Source organism: Danio rerio, chromosome 25, assembly GCF_052040795.2.
Source record: "Danio rerio strain M-AB ecotype USA chromosome 25, GRCz13ab, whole genome shotgun sequence".
NCBI lineage: Eukaryota > Metazoa > Chordata > Actinopteri > Cypriniformes > Danionidae > Danio > Danio rerio.
In genome coordinates this window covers 36584717-36604001 of record NC_141045.1, presented here as the reverse complement: position 1 = coordinate 36604001, position 19285 = coordinate 36584717, and the positions used below count along the sequence as shown (strand labels likewise).

Sequence of the window (19285 nt, the reverse complement as noted above, 5' to 3'; positions counted from 1 at the left end):
TAGCACTACAAGCCACTGTACAGGTTAGTAACGGACCAAAACATGGTAGACGGAGCAGCGTGGCACGCTATACAATGTTGTTAGAGATCCGACTAACAAATTGGCATTAATTCAAGTATACTTAGACTGTAAAAGGCCAACTATGGGTTTTCTCTTTAGAACAACAAAATATTGTTGAAACTAATCTAAATGTGGGTATTTAGGCCTTCATCTATAAACTTATAATCCTGTGTGATTATTATTAAAATACTTTGTCTCAATTAAGTAGATAACAGATCTATGGGGACCACATAAAAATCTCCTAAATTGAGTAATGTAGGGTTCTGCCTTTTTAGGAGAGCGGGTAATCGCCTCTGTTAAATGACTAAGACTGACAAGCTTGTATTAAGAGATTGTATACCCGGCCGGCGCAAGACTTGGGATGCTATAGGAATTTGAGTAAATGAGAATAAGGTATGATATAAGGGTGGAGCCGAACCCGAATACGGTATTCGGAAAGGCAGGAATAGCGTGTTTTTACGAATACTTATTATCTCTGCCCACAAATTTTCTATAGGATTGAGCTCAGGGCTTTGTGATGGCCACTCCAAAACATTCACTCTGTTGGCCTTAAAGCACATTTTAACTTATTTGTCAGTATGCTTAGGGTCATGGTCTGTTTGGAAGACCCATTTGTGGCCAAGTTTTAATTTCCTGGCTGATGTCTTGAGATGTTGCTTCAGTATTTCTACATAATGTTCTTTCTTCATGATGCCATCTATGCTGTGTAGTGGACCAGTCTCTCCTGCAGCAAAACAGCCCCACAACATGATGCTGCCGCCCCCATACTTCACAGTTGGGATGGTGTTCCTAGGCTTGTAAGCTTTCCCCTTTGTCATCCAAATGTAACACTGGGGAAAAGACTAATGTTTGGAGACATGTCCTGTGGTCTGATTGAACTAAGATTGAACTGTTTGGCCATAATGACCAGTGTCATTTAGCAAATTGTAATCTGGCTTTTTTGTTGATTCTGGCTTGTTGATTTTCCTATGTTGTCACACAAGGAAGCAGTGTGTGTTTGAGGTTTTCCTTCAATTCTACAGTTGTGCCTCCAGTTAACTCAAATGTTGTCAATTAGCCAATCAGAAACTTCCAAAACCTTGACATCATCATCTGAGCGCTTTTAGAGGCAGAATAATCTTACTGTATGTAAACTTGACTTTCAAGAAAAGTTATAACAATTTCTCCAAACAATATATCTTTCATTATTCTGCTATTAAGCAGAACAGAAACAAACTTGATAATCCTCACTTACCTAAAAGAGAAAAGGTTTAGTCACATTAACATCTGACTTTTTAAATGGTTATGTGCCTTTTTATACAGTATATGTAAACTTCTGGTTTCAACTGTAAATGTATACATACATGTATATATAATATATAGATGTAAATAAACTCAGAATTGCAAGGCAGCCTATAAACCTGCAAATAAATGAATTAAAAAAAATTATGGGACATAAACATAAAAGCACAAGATTATTATTATTATTATTATTATTATTATTATATGTATTATTATATGTAGTATTATATGTATTATAATTATTATTATTATTATTATATGTATTATAATAATAATTATTATTATTTGTATTAATATATGTATTATAATTATTATTATTAGTATATGTATTATTATATGTATTATAATTATTATTATTATGTGTATCATAATAATAATAATTATCATATGTATTATTATATGCATTATAATTATTATTATTATACAGTGGCAGCAACAAACTCCCCCACAAAGAAAAAAAAATATGAAAAAGAGGGTCAGACAGAACTTAATTGTGCATGTTTTTATTTCAACATTAGGCTTAAAGTACAAATTTCTGCTCAGAAAAACTACAATCATGTAATTTCATTCTGCAATAACTTCAAAAAGCACCAATATCAGCTCACTTACTGCTGATTCACGTTCTTCTACTGAGACTTTCTTTTTAAAGGGTTGTGAAACCAAACGTGGCACATTTAGATTTGACGTAGTTCAATGATTCTTAATGGAGAACACATGTTTGTTTCCAGTCTAAGCGAGTGCGTGTTTACGGTCTCTAAAGCTGCAGCAGGGTAGAGAGTAAATGGAGATCTCCATCTGGACCTCAGAGCTCCAGTTCTCCTCCAATCCTCAGTCGTCTCCATTGCACAGGCTCAGCAGGGCCCGCTGGTAATCTCCCTTTGTGTGCTCCTGAATAAAATCAAACACACAACAGCACATACTGTATGAAGGCTATTCACACTGTTATTAGCATCATTCTACACCTAGCTTTTAACATTTCACTGTTGACAACATGCTGTAAAAGCTCTAAAACATATTCAAGTGTTCGAAATATTCTAAAGCATGATAGCAGCAAGCTTAAACATGCTAACAATTTACTTCAATGTGCTAGTAACATTATAACAATGTGTTAAAATGTGCTAGACATGCTAAAATGTTAAATCATGCTAGCAATTGCTAAATATTAGCAATATGTTAAACATCTTGGTTGCTAAAATGTGCTAGCAGTGTGCAATAATATGTTATAGTTGCTTAAAACATAATAGCAACAAGCCTCAACATGAAATAAACATGCTAACAATTTGCTACTTTACGCTAGTAACATTACAACAGTGTTAAAATGTGCTAGACATGCTAAAATGTTAAATCATGCTAGCATTGTTAAAAATGTTAGCAATGTGTTAAAACATCTTGCTTGGTAAAAGTGCTAGCAGTGTGCAATAATATGCAAAATTATTAAAACATGGTAGCAACATGCTGCAACATGCAATACACATGCTAACAATGTACTGAAATACGCTAGTAGCTATATAACAATGTGTAACGTGCTATCATGGTAAAGTGTTGAATCATGTTAACAGTGTGCAATATTATGCCAAGTACATGATAGCAAGAAAACCCTGCTGAAAAATCCAGCTTAAACCAGCCTAGGCTGGTTGGCTGGTTTTAGCTGGTTGACAAGCCTGGTTTTAGAGGGGTTTTGGCCATTTCTAGGCTGGTTTCCAGCCATTTCCAGCCTGGTCTTAGCTGGTCAGGCTGGAAAATGACCAGCCAAATCCAGCTAAAACCAGCTGGACCAGCCTGGTTTAGGCTGGACATAGCTGGTTTTGGCTGGGCTCCCAGCCTGGCTAAGCTGGTCAAGCTGGTTTTAGCTGGTCATCTCCCAGCCTGACCAGCTAAGACCAGGCTGGAAATGGCTGGAAACCAGCCTGGAAATGGCCAAACCCCTCTAAAACCAGCCTGGTCAACCATCTAAAACCAGCCAACCAGCCTAGGCTGGTTTAAGCTGGATTTTTCAGCAGGGAAAAGGTAAAACATGCTTTAAACCTAATAGCAATGTAGCTAAAACATGCTATTTCAGTTTAAAAATGGAAGCAACCTGCTGTAACATGTTGAACATTCCAACAATGTACTCAAATTTGCCAGTAGCATTATAAAAAGGTAAATGTTAAAATGCTAAAGTGTTGAATCATGCTAACAATGTGCAATAATATGGCAAGTATATGCTAGTATTTATAAGTTTAGAAAGTTTTATAGCAGATACTTTGATAAACAATCTTTTGAATCAAAATGCTAATACATTTTATAAACTCATAAGTGATGTAGTAATTCATGCTAAAACATAATAGCAATAAGCTGGAACATGCTTTAAGCTTGTTAGCAACATAGACAAAACAATACATGCTAAAACATGCTAACAAAGTTTAAGCATATTAGCAATGTGGTAAATCATGTGCTAAACTTGCTAGCAACCTAATAAAGCATGCTAAAATGCTATCGAAGTTTTAAAGCATGGTAGCATAATGCAACATGCTAAAACACACAGGCATTGTGCTAAATTATGCTAGTGAGAAGCTAACAATGTTCTAAAAAATGCAGGAAACATGATAGCACATCACTTTATCGATCCACCAGAATGCTATAGCTAATGCCTGTCAATGGCCTTGGAGCCACATAGCCTACTATAGTGTGAAATAAATCTGTGAAAAATATGTGTTATGTGCAAATGCAGTGGTCAAACATCATGAATTGTTTACAAAAACAATGAAGCTCCTTAAATTTATTGGTAGAGGTTTCCACTGGATCAGTTTTTCACCTTAGCATATAATTATTATAAAGCAATAATTTAAGGGGACGTACAGCAATGGTCTGGTGCAGAGACTTCCCAAAGTGCTGTTTGAACTCTTGTCTGATCTTCTTGAGGTCCACCTCACACCGGGACACCATGATCCGGGTCAGCACCTTCTCCTTCGCTCCTTTGCTCTGAAAGACACAAACCGCTAACATTAAAAGAGCAGCAAGATGCCTGATGTAATTCAACTGCAAGACATCTGAAACATCAGCAGATAGATTACAGATGAGCCGCTTAATACTTTCTTCCAATCACAGGAACGCATATAAAGGTGTTAGCAGAAGAACTTATTCTACCTTCATGGCGTCTTGCAGTCTGCTGGCGAAATACAGCTGTTTGTTTTCAAAGCACTGAACTGAGGAAGAGAAAATGTGGAGATTAGAATCAGCTGCTGGGAAAATAGTGCCTTTCTTACTCATAAAAAAAGACTGGATTTGATTCTAAATTAACCTTAAAGCTGTTTTTAAAGACTGTACTGGTTTATTGTCAAAGTCTTTGACTAGTGTGGTCACGTAATGTACTCTCCCAAAAAGAAATAAGTACTTTTATTTCGAAAGTGACTGTAAACACAACTGCAATGAACATTATATACATTTCAAACTACATTTCAAATAAATGATGTTTACAAACTACAAAGAACTGCTAGAAACATGCTAGCTAAGTTAAAACATGTTAGCAACATGGTTTAAACATGCTAACAATGTATTTAATCAATCCGGCAATGTGCTAGCACCAATTAGCATCAACAAATATGTTGCAATTTGCAATTAACAAAAATGTTTCTAAACATAAGTAAATTATAAAATGTGCAAACTCCAGGTTATCAATGTTCATAAACATGTCAACAACAAGCTCAATCAGAACAGCAATGTTAAAACCTATACTTTTAGCAGTATATACTAAAACATGTTAGCAACTTGTGTTTAGCAGGCAAAAAAATGCTAACGCCAGGTCATCAATGCTCTAAACATGCTCTGAATGTGTTTAAAGATGCTAACGTTACCTACATACTAACAACTTGGTAAAACTAAAACATACAAACAACAGGTATCGGTGCTCTAAACATGCTGTTCAAACATGCTGGCAACAAAACATGTTATTAATGTGTTTGATGGTATTAACCTGCTAAAGTGCACTAAAAACATGTCAACTACATTTATTCAACCAACATGCTAAAACATGTTTGTGACATGATAAAACATGCAAACAACATGTTTGTATATGGTAGCAATAAATCAAATCATGCTAGCAATGTGTTGAAAAGTATCCAATAAAGATATTACCGATGTGAAAATATATGCTAACCAATTAGCAATGCTTTCAAACATGTAGCAACATATTAACAAAAATGTGATTTAAAAATGTTTCTAAACATATAACAGGTTATCAATGTTCTTAAACATGTTAACTACGTGTTCAATCAGAAAAGCAATGTTAAAGCTTAAACGTTTAGCAGTATATACTAAAACATGTTAGCAACTTGTGTTTAACAGGCAAAAGTGTGCTAAAGCACACTGAAAAATGCTTACGCCAGGTCATCAATGCTCTAAACATGCTGTGAGTGTGTTTAAAGATGCTGTTATCCACATACTAGCAACTTGGCAAAAACTAAAACATGCTAACAACAGGTATCAGTGCTCTAAATATGGTGTTTAAACATGCTTGCAACAAACCGTTATTCATGTGTTTGATGGTATTAACCTGCTAAACATACTGTAACATGCGCTTAAACATGTTGACAACATTGATTCAACTATCATGCTAAAACATGTTAGCGTCATGATAAAACATGCTAACAACATACGTGTATATGGTTACCTTTTAGCAGTGTATACTAAAACATGTTAGCAATTTGTGTTTAACAGGCAAAAAGTGTGCTAAAACACATTAACGCCAGGTCATCAATGCTCTAACTTGCTGTCAGCATGTTTAAAGATTCTAACATGTTATACTAGCAACTTTCTAAAATATGCTAACAACAGGTTATTAATGCTCTAAACATGTTTTCAAATATGCTGGCATCAAAACATGCTATTAATGTGGTGAGGGTATTAACCTGTTAAAGTGCACTAAAACATGTTAACTACATTGATTCAACCAACATGCAAAAACATGTTAGCGATATGATAAAACATGCTAACATGATAATAAATTAAATCATACTATCAATGTGTTGAAAAAAAAACATGCATATATTACCAATGTGAAAATATATGCTAGCAATGTGCTCATTCATCACAAAAATATGCTATTAAGTTGTGACGTGCCTAAATAAGTAACATGTTAGCACTGTAAAGCATACAATCAATGCATGAAAACATGCTAGCAATGTATTTACTCAGTCCAGCAATGTGCTAACACCAATAACAATGTTTTAAAACTTATAGCAACATATTATTAACAAAAATGTCATTTAAAAATGTTTCTAAACATACACCAGGTTATCAATGTTCTAAAACATGTTAACAATGTGTTCAATCAGAACAGCAATGGTAAAGCCTATACCTTTTAGCAGTTTATACTAAAACATGTTCATAACGTGAGTTTAACAGGCAAAAAGTGTGCTAAACACAAAAAAATGTTAACGCCAGGTCATCAATGCTCTAAACATGCTGTCAGAGTGTTTAAAGATGCTAACATGTAACCTACATACTAGCAACTTAGCAAAACATTCTAAAATATGCTAACAACAGGTTATCAATGCTCTAAACATTTTTCAAACAAGCCGGCAACAAAACATGTCATTAATGTGCTTGATGGTATTAACCTGCTAAACAAACTTTAACATGCGCTAAAACATATTAACAACATTGATTTAACCAACATGCTAAAACATGTTAGCGACATGATAAAACATGCCAGCAACATGCTTGTATATGGTAGCAATAAATTAAATCATGCTAGCAATGTGTTAAAAAAACATGCAGATATTACCAATGTGAAAATATATGCTAGCAATGTGCTAAAACATCACCAAAATAGCAAAAATATGCTAATGAGTTGTGACGTGCCTAAATAAGTAACATGTTAGCCCTCTAAAGCATACTAGCAATGCATGAAAACATGCTAGCAACATGCTAAAACATGTTAATGATGTTCTAAAACAATGTGTAGGTCTAAAGACTAACACATATGCCTGGGTATAGCTAATGTTAACTTTCAGTTTTAACAGAAGATGATATCAGAAGTCAGTTGTATGAGGTGTTTGTAGATGAAGGCTCTCACCGAGGGTCAGGAAGGACTTCTCTAGGTCTCCTTTGACCTCTTTGCGGATGCTCTCCTGCATGTCATACGGGCTGTAGCTCTTGTATCTGTCAAACACTGGGAAGGAAAACACAAAATCCACATTAACTGTACACCTGCCTCTGTTTTATTAGATGGACGGAGGTGAAAGGAGGACCTCGAACCTTTCTGGAGGTGAGGAACGCTTCTCTCTGACATGATGGAGATCCAACACTTCACATCTGTGCCTTTTCGCTTGACTCCAGCGTCATACAGGGCCTTTACAGGAAATTTAAAACATATAAGACAGTTTAATATAATATAATATAATATAATATAATATAATATAATATAATATAATATAATATAATATAATATAATATAATATAATAAAATATAAAAATACTTAAAACAGAAATGTTGAATTATATTTGTATATTTATACCGAGGTTGGACAATGAAATGCAATGAAACTGAAACATCAGGTTTTAGACCACAGTAATTCATTAGTGTAGTGTAGGGTGTCCTTTTGCGGCCAATCAGCATTAATACAGTCTTGGTAATTATAAATAAAAGTCCTGTAGAGTGGCCAGAGGGTTTTTGAGCCATTCGTCTTGCAGAATAGTGGCCAGTTCATTAAGGGAGGCTGGAAGTGAAAAACGTTTCCTGGCTCGCTCTTCCAAAACATCCCAAAGTGGCCCAATAATATGTAGATCTGATGACTGTGCAGGCCATGGGAGATCCTTCACTTTCAAGTTCATCAAACCACTCTGTCACCAGTCTTACTGTGTGTATTGGTGCATTATTATCCTGATACATGGCACCACCTTCAGGATACATGGTTTGAACCATTGGGTGCACATGCCATGGTCCTCCAGAATGAGTCCTTGGCAGGGATGCATCCATCTAGAACAAGGATTGGGCCGAGGGAATGCCATGATATTATAGCCCAAACATCACTAGTCCACCCCCATGCTTCACTCTGGGCATGCAACAGTCAGATGGGTATGCTTCTTTAGGGATTCCCCACACTGTAATTCTCCCGGATGTGGGAAAGACAGGTGCAGGTGGACTCATCAGAGAACAATACTTGTTTCACACTGTCCACAACCCAAGGTTTTTACTGTTGGCACTCTTAAATGCAACGTTTGGCATTGGCACAAGTGACCAAAGGTTTGGCTGTAGCAGCCCGGCCATGTATATTGACCCTCTGGTGCTCCCAATGAACAGTTTTGGTGGAAACAGGACAGTTTCTTTGTCAGTCTCTCTCAGACAGGTCAGCATCAGCTAAGATTACCGTCATGGTAATCGAGTCCAGCTCCAACCCAAGAAAGAGATGCTCTGCATGTGGGCGAGCTTGCTCATTTCTAGGTTGACCTGAAGCCCCAACAGGTCGAGGTTCCAAAGCAAGGTGCCGTTTGGAAACAATCCAGTTTGGCACCAAGACATCTCTTTCAGACAGCTTCCTCTTGCGTCCACAGTTGGTGAGATTGCGCCAGTGAGATGCGCGCCAACAATTTGTCCTCTTTTGAACTCTGATATGTCACCCATAATGTTGTTGATATTTTAAGCATAACTGTGCTATTATTCTGCTAATTAAACCTTCACTCTCTTACTGGTTAAATGTGCAGGTAATGAGTATTGGCCACCAGACCTAAAGAGAATTAAATCTCAAGGACTTACTCTGGCATCTTCATCAATTCTCTGGTAGTCAATAACGGAGCTAGTCTGCTCTCTTTTGGCCTGAGAAGTTACAAATGATAAGCAAAAAATTATTAGCATCTTAGTTCACTTCTTAATGGTTATACTAGTTAAAGTGTGCAAAAATGCTAACTGACCTCAACAAGAGCAAGCAGGAGTTTGGCAAAGTCCCCTGAAGTATCTCCAGCCACATCCTTCTCCAATTCCTTCTTGAACACTGTGATGAAACACACGGTTATATCTCAGGTACAAACCCCTTAATAAGTGCATTTAAACACTGCCATACTCACATTCCCTGTAGACTTTCTTGATCTCCATGATCTCAGCATTGCTTCGAGAGCAGAGGATCTCAATCAGAGACTCTTCGTCTGTTCCAAGACCCTGAAAACACACAGATAATGTGCGTTTGAGAAACTTGATGATCATCTTGATAATAAACCATGGATGAATACTAGAGGAATAACTACTAGTATTTATCAAAGGAGTACAAGTATTTGATGAATAAGTACCAGTATTTGATGCATGAGGACTAGAATGTGATGATTAAGTACTAGTAAGCACCAGTTCTATTGCATGAGTTCTAGTGAGTATATCTGTTGAGTAAGAACTAGGATCTGATGAAGAAATACCAGTTCCTAATAAATGAGTACTTGAATCTGATGACTTAGTACTAGTGAATAGCAGTATCTGTTGAGTAAGTACCAGTGTCTAATGAATGAGTACTAGTGAGTACCAGTTCCTAAAATGAGTACTAGTAAGTACCAGTACCTAATGATAGAGTACTACGAAGTGCTAATACCTAATGGTAGAGTACTGGAAAGTGCATGCATCTTGTGAATAAGTTGTAGCAAGTACCAGTATCCAGTAGAGTGCTAGAATCTGATAAATGAATACTAGTGAGTAGCACTGTCTGTTGAGAAGGTAATAGTATCCAATAACTTAGTACTAGAATCTAAAGATTGAGAACTAGTAAGTGCCAGTGGCTTTTGTTCGAGTACTAGTAAGTATCAATATCTGTTTAGTAGTATTTGATGAATTGGTTCAGTTCCTAATGAATGAGTACTAGTAAGTACCAGTACCAAATGATCAAGTACTAGTAAGTACCAGTATCTAATGAATGAGTACTTGAATCTGATGACTTAGGACTAGTGAATAGCAGTATCTGTTGAGTAAGTACCAGTGTCTAATGAATGAGTACTAGCGAGTACCAGTACCTAATAATCGAGTACTAGGAAGTACCAATATCTGTTGAGTAAGAACAAGGAACTGATGAATAAATAGCAGTTCCTCATAAATAAGTACTAGTAAGTACCAGTACCAAATGATAGAGTTCTACAAAGTGCTAATACCTAATGGTAGAGTACTAGAAAGTGCCAGTATCTAGAGAATAAATTGTAGTAAGTACCAGTATCCAGTGAATGAGTGCTAGAATCTGATGAATGAGTACTAGTTAGTACCACTATCTGAAAAGTAACAGCTGCTAATGAACTAATACCAGTACATGATATAGTACCAGTATCTAACGAACAACAACAACAACAAAAAAACCGTGTTGAAGGTTCAGTTCACCTTGATGGAGGCTTTGATTTCTGAGGCGTCGTACTGCGCAGTACTCTTCATGAGGCCCAGGATGACTGTTTCCAGTGAGCCAGACAGCGCCCCCTTCAGGGCTGAGATCATATCCTAAACAGGCAAAATGAAGGAGAACAGTTTCAAAAAACAGAACTTGGCATTTACAAACACAAATGCTTTGAATTCTGGCAAGCTGTTTCAACATTTAATCTCTCAAAATGCGTACTAGTATTTGATAAATTAGTTCCAGTATCTAATGAATGAGTTCTAGTATTTGATAAATTAGTTCCAGTATCTAATGAATGAGTTCTAGTATTTGATAAATTAGTTCCAGTATCCAATGAATGAGTTCTAGTATTTGATAAATTAGTTCCAGTATCTAATGAATGAGTTCTAGTATTTGATAAATTAGTTCCAGTATCTAATGAATAAGTTCTAGTATTTGATAAATTAGTTCCAGTATCTAATGAATGAGTTCTAGTATTTGATAAATTAGTTCCAGTATCTAATGAATGAGTTCTAGTATTTGATAAATTAGTTCCAGTATCCAATGAATGAGTTCTAGTATTTGATAAATTAGTTCCAGTATCTAATGAATGAGTTCTAGTATTTGATAAATTAGTTCCAGTATCTAATGAATGAGTTCTAGTATTTGATAAATTAGTTCCAGTATCTAATGAATGAGTTCTAGTATTTGATAAATTAGTTCCAGTATCTAATGAATGAGTTCTAGTATTTGATAAATTAGTTCCAGTATCTAATGAATGAGTTCTAGTATTTGATAAATTAGTTCCAGTATCTAATGAATGAGTTCTAGTATTTGATAAATTAGTTCCAGTGTCTAATGAATGAGTTCTAGTATTTGATAAATTAGTTCCAGTACCCAATGAATGAGTTCTAGTATTTGATAAATAAGTTCCAGTATCTAATGAATGAGTTCTAGTATTTGATAAATTAGTTCCAGTATCTAATGAATGAGTTCTAGTATTTGATAAATTAGTTCCAGTATCTAATGAATGAGTTCTAGTATTTGATAAATTAGTTCCAGTATCTAATGAATGAGTTCTAGTATTTGATAAATTAGTTCCAGTATCTAATGAATGAGTTCTAGTATTTGATAAATTAGTTCCAGTATCTAATGAATAAATTCTAGTATTTGATAAATTAGTTCCAGTATCTAATGAATGAGTTGTAGTATTTGATAAATTAGTTCCAGTATCTAATGAATAAATTCTAGTATTTGATAAATTAGTTCCAGTATCTAATGAATGAGTTCTAGTATTTGATAAATTAGTTCCAGTATCTAATGAATAAATTCTAGTATTTGATAAATTAGTTCCAGTATCTAATGAATGAGTTCTAGTATTTGATAAATTAGTTCCAGTATCTAATGAATGAGTTCTAGTAAATGATAAATTAGTTCCAGTATCTAATGAATGAGTTCTAGTATTTGATAAATTAGTTCCAGTATCTAATTAATGAGTTCTAGTATTTGATAAATTAGTTCCAGTATCTAATGAATGAGTTCTAGTATTTGATAAATTAGTTCCAGTATCTAATGAAAGAGTTCTAGTATTTGATAAATTAGTTCCAGTATCTAATGAATGAGTTCTAGTATTTGATAAATTAGTTCCAGTATCTAATGAATGAGTTCTAGTATTTGATAAATTAGTTCCAGTATCTAATGAATGAGTTCTAGTATTTGATAAATTAGTTCCAGTATCTAATGAATGAGTTCTAGTATTTGATAAATTAGTTCCAGTATCTAATGAATGAGTTCTAGTATTTGATAAATTTGTTCCAGTATCTAATGAATGAGTATTAGATGTTGTTGAAATAGTTCCAGTATCTCATGAATAAATACTCGTATTTGATAATTAGTTCCAGTATCTAATGAGTAACTAGTATTTGATGGGTGCAGTTGTTAACAGACTGACCTTCTTGGCTCTCCTCTCATATGCAAAAGCAATCTCCCGCCGCTGGTTGTATGTCCGTTTGGTGAGGATGTCAATTATGGTTTGCTCATCCACCCCTAAAACAAACAGCCATGTTTATTTATCAAAACTGTAATATAATAGCACTCATAAAACTTTTAATATTTTAAGTCTATTGATGTTCAGACCAATAAATCAATAAATGACTATTAAATAGTCATTTATTAATGACTAACAAAGTCATTAAATGTAATAATCGAATGTATTGTTCTATAAATTTCTGCATCTGTTTCCTCCCTCAGGACATTATTTGGAGTTTCTTTAGCAGAATGAAGGGCAGGACTGTGGTTCCTGCAATCAGGCGTTGGTCTGGAAATGTTCCTCATGCGGTTGGTTCTCTTCCAGACAGGACGAGTGACTCACTTCTGCCACTGTGGCCTGTTTATACTTCATCAAGGCTTCAGCCCACAAAGCCCACTACAACTCTGTACCGTGTACCGTTTGTGTAATGTCTCATCATCATCATGGTGCGTCTTTGTCTCTCACCTTTAGTTTTGATAGCGGTCTCAATCCTGGCAGCATCTTTGTCTGGATCAAAGTTGGCCTCTGGAACAACAGTAGGGTAGGTGGGCTCTCCCTACAGCCAAACAATGAGGAAAAATACAGTAAATTCACGAAGCACACATTTGTTTTATATATATTTGATTTTATATAGCAAGATATTTTTTAATACACATTAATATGAATACATTTAATTTGTTTTGATTATGCATATAATGTAGTTGCAATAGGAATTTTGTTTAGATTATATTTTTAAATATTTTATAAATTATATTTGAATAGTTTTATTTCATATATATATATATATATATATATATATATATATATATATATATATATATATATATATATATATATATAGTTGAGGTTGCATAATAGTTTTAATAACTCATTTCTAATAACTGATTTATTTTATCTTTTCCATGAGGACAGTTAATAATATTTTAATAGATATTTTTCAATCAAAGGCTTAACTAGATTAATTAGATTAACTAAGCATTAGGGGAATTAGGCAAGTTATTGTATATCTATATTTTAATTATAGTATTATTCTAAAATTATAAATATACATTTTAAAAAAGTATTTGAAATTTAAATATTAAAAATATAGATAAAATATTCATTCTTTTTTAATTCATAAAATCCCGATGATTATTCCAACACTGTAAAACCCATCAGCCAACTTTATCACATGAAATAAGTGTAGTTAACTCAAAATTGACTGAAAGCTAATTCTACTCAATTGAAAAGAGTTTTAAACTCTGTGTTGAAGGTAATGAGTTCATTAAATTCCTCATTAATTCAACTTAAATGGAGTAAGTTCACAGTACTAATATAGATTAGTTTTTTTTTACTCAAACGGTTTGTAGCAATCGGTTTCCTCAAACCGTTTGAGTTACCTAAACATATTGGGTTTTACAGTACTCACTTGATTTGAGTTCTTTTCATTTATTGGGCTTTACTGTGCTCAAATTGCTTCATTTACTCAAACGGTTTGAGTTACCTTAACCTTTTGGGTTTTACAGTAAATTAGTGTCCTATAAAGGATTAATATACAGTAACAGTTTAATTTCTTTTGTGAGAATATTAAATATTAAACTTAATAGGTTTTACAGTACTCCGTTGATTTGAGTTATCTTCATTTGCTTCATTTACTCAAATGAATTATGTTGACAGTACTCATTAGGATTACTTTTTGAACTCAAATGGTTTAAGTTGCCTTAACTTTTTGGGTTTTACAGTGAATGAGTGTCCTATATAGGGTTAATATACAGTAACAATTACATTTCTTTTGTGAGAATAATAAAATATTGTTGTTGTAATCCTTTAATTTAATCCTCAATATTGATACGAGCACTTACTCCGCCCAGTTCGAGGGTGAGCTGCCCTAAGAACTCAGAGACCAAAGCCATCCTGGACTTCCTGTGGAGCAAACACAAACCCATTAATTTCCATCAGAGTTTGCTTGATGTCACTCATATCTGTCATGCTGGAAATCAAATCCCCGACTCATTTACATTGGGTTTCTGGAACTTCAATAGTTATGGTGAATGCAACTCAGTCTTATAAGGCTCTGTCACATGATCTGCAGAGTTACGTAATGCAGAACTAAAAGCTTCTCAAACTCTTAGTCACCTCATCCAGGCTAACACAGTCAGAGAAGTGATATAAAACACTTTAAATGAAGACACATATAGATTATTTTCATATTATTATTAATGTTATAACATTAAATTGCTTAAATCACATGCTTTTTTAGTCATATAAAAGTCTTTTTTTCTCATTAAAATGCCAAAATACTATAAAACTTCATTTTTAAAATCTTTGTTCATATAAAATATTATTTTTTTCCTCATTAAAATGCCAAAATACTATAAAACTTCTTTTTTTAAATCTTTTTTTTTCTTATAAAATAATCATTTTTTTCCTCATAAAAATGCCACAATACTATAAAACTTCATTTTTTAAATCTTTGTTTATATAAAATATTATTTTTTTCCTCATTAAAATGCCAAAATACTATAAAACTTAATTTTTAAAATTTGTCCAAAAGTTTTGCCAACTTTCAAGAGCAACCGAAAATTGAAGAAGCCCCTGCCAAAAATAAACAAAAAAAAGCCAAGTGGAGCTTTTTATAAAGAATAGCTCATGATTCACTGCAGTTGCTATGCAGTTAAACCCAAACAGCAGCAGTAAACAGCAATTTTACAAAACCAGCGTCTGGTGAAAAGCTAAGCAAACAGGCACACCCTTAAGGGAGAACGCTGGGAAAAATCTCTAAAGCATGTGAGACTCATTTATCCTCCTCTCACACCCTCAGGCTCGGGTTTTCTATTAGTTTAAGAAGTTTGAAAAGAATCCTCTGCTCCTTTTTTAAAAGACAAGTAGTCTTAGTGTCACTCCTAAGAGTTTAGCTTAATAAAAATAAACAGTTTTTGTAATTTTTTTGCCTTATTAAACTTTTAGTATTAGTAGAAGTACTATAGAAATCATTCAGGAGATGAACAAATGAATATAAAGGTTTTCAAATACCTTGCTGATGAGCAGATCTCAGATGCTGTGCAGAACAATCTCAGCTATGGAGAGCGAGATGGGTGTGGTGTTTAAATGCCAGAAGGCGGGGCTGTTTAAGGTAAGCCCCGTCTCCCGATGACACACCCACTCCCTCCCTCTTCATCTCTAAAGAAAGTTCAGGGGATGAAAGCAGCTTTAGGAGAGCGTGGTTTTATGGTTACGATCTGGATGGAAATGAAGGATGTTCCTGTAGACCAGCCGTGAACACTGCTGTTACATAAACGATCAGAAGCTTGGGACAAGATGCATGATTATGAGTTATTAGAGAAAGACCGCATCGTATTGAGTGTGCATTAATTCAAAGACATAACAATCGTTTCTTCTTAAGGCTTCTTTAAGACATGCAGTTTGACAGCTTGTGTGTCGCAATACTTGGCAGCGTCTCTGAGAATGTCAAAAATGAACCGTCCATGACACATTCCTTCTCCTTAGTTGCACAAGGGCTTTTACTCCTCATAAACACACACACACACTCACTTCAGAAATCTGTTTGAGAAAGTAAATCAGCAGTTTAGACGACTTTAAAAACAGTTATTTTCCACATACTGGTGAACATCCTAGTGTGACACTCAGCTGCATCCGAAATTGCATACTTCCATACTATATAGTTTGCGAGTCGAGTAGTACACTACCTGAGAAAAGTCTTCTCGTCGATCCCAGTTGTAAGAGATAACTTCAAATAAATAATAACTTGACTCCTAGTTGCAGAAGACCTACTGGAACCCGCATGGACCCAAGATTCTAATAGCAATCAGTCAAGTTTGGTGAAGGAGAAATCATGGTTTAGGGTTACATTCAGTATGGGGGCATGCGAGAGATCTGCAACATCTACAGCCTGAGGTATCAAGGCAGGCTGCCCATTACATTACAAACCACAGGAGAGGGCAAATTCTCCAGCAATAGAGCACTTCTCATACTTCAGCCTCCACATCAAAGCTCCTGAAAGCAAAGAAGGTCAAGGTGCTTCAGGATTGGCCAGCCCAGTCACTAGACATGAACATTATTGAGCATGTCTGGGGAAAAGTGGAGGAGGCATTGAAGATGAATCCAAAGGATCTGGATGAACTCTGGGAGTCCTGCAAGAGCTTTCTTTGCCATTCCAGATGACTTTATTAATCAGTGATTTGAGTCAGAGATGTATGGATGCAGTCCTCCAAGCTCATGATGGAGTCAGACACAATATTCATTCGGTCTCCACTGCAGCAGGACTTTATATTCTATACTGGACATTATTTCTGTTCCGTTGCAAGACTTCTGTCTAAGCATAGTCAGACCTTACTGTCCTAACTAAATCATTACAAATCAAGGCATGATCATTGATATTAAGCCACTTCTGACACCAAATGAACAACTAGAAGTCAACTTACCCAGGTAGCAAAGAATTCTGGCCAAGGTTTGGCATAAATCTGACACAGCAGGCATTCATCTGGTGCATGCAGCATGTGGGCCAAACATGGCCCTGGTTTGGCAGAGGTAGCACCATCTTTAGCTGCAGAGCCACTTAGGCTTCAATGAGGAGGAGCTTGAGCTCCAACTCCTCCCCCATAACTGTTTTAATGCATACACCAACCCCACCTCTAACCCCAACCCAAAGTGACATCACTTGTAGAAGAAGTGCAAGGCAGGAGGAGCTGGAGCTCAAGCTCCCCCCTGCTAAAGGGGGCTAATAATTTTGACCTTAAAACGTTTAAATAAAATTCAAATCTGCTTTTATTCCAACTGAAATAAAACAAATAAGACTTTCTCCAGAAGAAAAAAGATTATAGGAAATACTGTGAAAAATTCCTTGCTGTGTTAAACATTATTTGAGAAATATATGAAAAAAAGAAAATAAATAAATAAAACTACAGGAGGGCGAACTGAAGTTGACTTCAACTGTATGGTGCGCGTATGATTATGCACAATGTTCATTGTGGCTTTCAATTCAATACTAAAACAAAACCTTTGTGATTTTCATCCAGCTAAGGTGCACAATGGGCATGCTGTGTTCTGTACTGTTTATTTTAAGTAACAGATTCAATTCAAATCAAAGGGATTGGGAGGGAATGGGAGTCATCCTGGGATAAAAATGGGAAAGGATTTCCCCCTATTTTTTCCTGGATTTGGGATGGGGCAAGATTTTTTTTTTTTTGTGAGAGTGGAACGGGAGAAGTTTAAAAAGTGTCACCCTTGCAATTGCAAAATATCTGATAAAGCCTTTTCCGTATTTTTGGTTTCAGGCTTAAAATGACAACGTAAATGCCACATGAACCAATTGACCCTTCGATAAGCCCCGCCCTCCTTAGCACGTCTGCCTGGCACGTCTATTACAATGTGTGCGCGCCGGTGTCAGACATTACCAGGGATATAACTAGTCATTTTTGGCGAACGGCAACACTTTATAATAACTACACACTATAAATCATTTATTAAGCATTAGCAAATAGTGAACTCATTATCTGTTAAGCATTAACTCTACATTAATAAAGGTTAGTAAGCAGTTTATAACTGCAGCTACAAATGCTGTATTCTTGACCTATAAGCACCTGTTAATGTGTTTAATGATTGTATTTTCATAGTTAATGATTTATTTTTCATTACTAAATTAAGTATCGAATTATTTACAAACCGTTTGTATTTAAGAGTAGTTTAACAGTAGTTGTTTTCAGGATCATTCAGAATAAGTTAGTAAATGATTAATAAACTATTGAAATCAACATTTATAAATCTTATTATTCAGACATATACTAATGGTTAACTAATATGTTAATAAATGCTTTAATAACTCAACTTCATGCAGTTTTGTGACCTAATCTAAAGTGAGGACTATTCATGCTTTATAAATTCTTTATAAATGACAAATAAAGGCTCAGAATCAAGTGAACGATAATCTGTGCAATCTTTTCTAAAAAGTAAAATTACTGTAAAGTTTAAACATTGCTGAATAACAGGAGTGTCAAAATACGACATAAAACTGGATAAAACAAAAACAATATAATAATTTAACAATAAAATAAGATGCAATGTTTAAACTCTACAGTGATTTTATTTTAGATCAGGTTGCAAAGATTTATTTTTCTTTTGTTGTACAGTTTCATTTGTGTATCTTTAAATGAATAGGAATGAATAATGTAATTTTTCCTGTTTAGAATTTAACTGAGCCTTTATTTGTCATTTATAAGGGATTTATAAAGCATGAATAGTCCTCACTTTAGATTAGGTCACAAAACTAGATGAAGTTGAGTTAATAAAGCATTTACTAACATACATAGTAACCATTAATATATGCCTGAATAAAAAGATATTTAAACGTTGATTTCAATAGTTTATTAATCATTTACTAACTCATTCTGAATTATTCTAAAAACCCTCAACTACTCTTAAATACAAACAGTTTGTAAATAATGTGATACTTAATTTAGTAATGAAAAATAAATCATTAACTGAGTATGAAAATACAATTATTAAGCACATTATATAGGTGCTTATAAGTCAAGAATAGAGCATTTGTAGCTGCAGTTACTGCTGTAGCTGCTTACTAACACTTATTAATGTTGAGTTAATGCTTAAC

General features: G+C 34.6%; 1 protein-coding gene across 5 annotated transcripts; it reads right to left on the bottom strand.

Moving 5' to 3' along the window:
* Positions 1–1828: 1828 nt before the first annotated feature.
* Positions 1829–15741, bottom strand: anxa2a (annexin A2a). Of its 5 annotated transcripts, none has more exons than XR_015525556.1 (13): positions 15694–15741; positions 14523–14583; positions 13147–13237; positions 12604–12698; positions 10664–10777; positions 9385–9475; positions 9232–9311; positions 9077–9136; positions 7579–7672; positions 7397–7492; positions 4468–4526; positions 3260–4302; positions 1829–3075 (listed from the first exon to the last, which is right to left on the bottom strand). XR_015525556.1 is itself a non-coding variant. In XM_087310426.1 (13 exons), the coding sequence occupies exons 5-13, from the start codon at positions 10772–10774 to the stop codon at positions 2170–2172; spliced, it is 774 nt and encodes a 257-aa protein (XP_087166552.1). In that variant the 5' UTR covers positions 10775–11087; positions 11550–12698; positions 13147–13237; positions 14523–14583; positions 15694–15741; the 3' UTR covers positions 1829–2169.
* Between the last annotated feature and the right edge of the window lie 3544 nt (positions 15742–19285).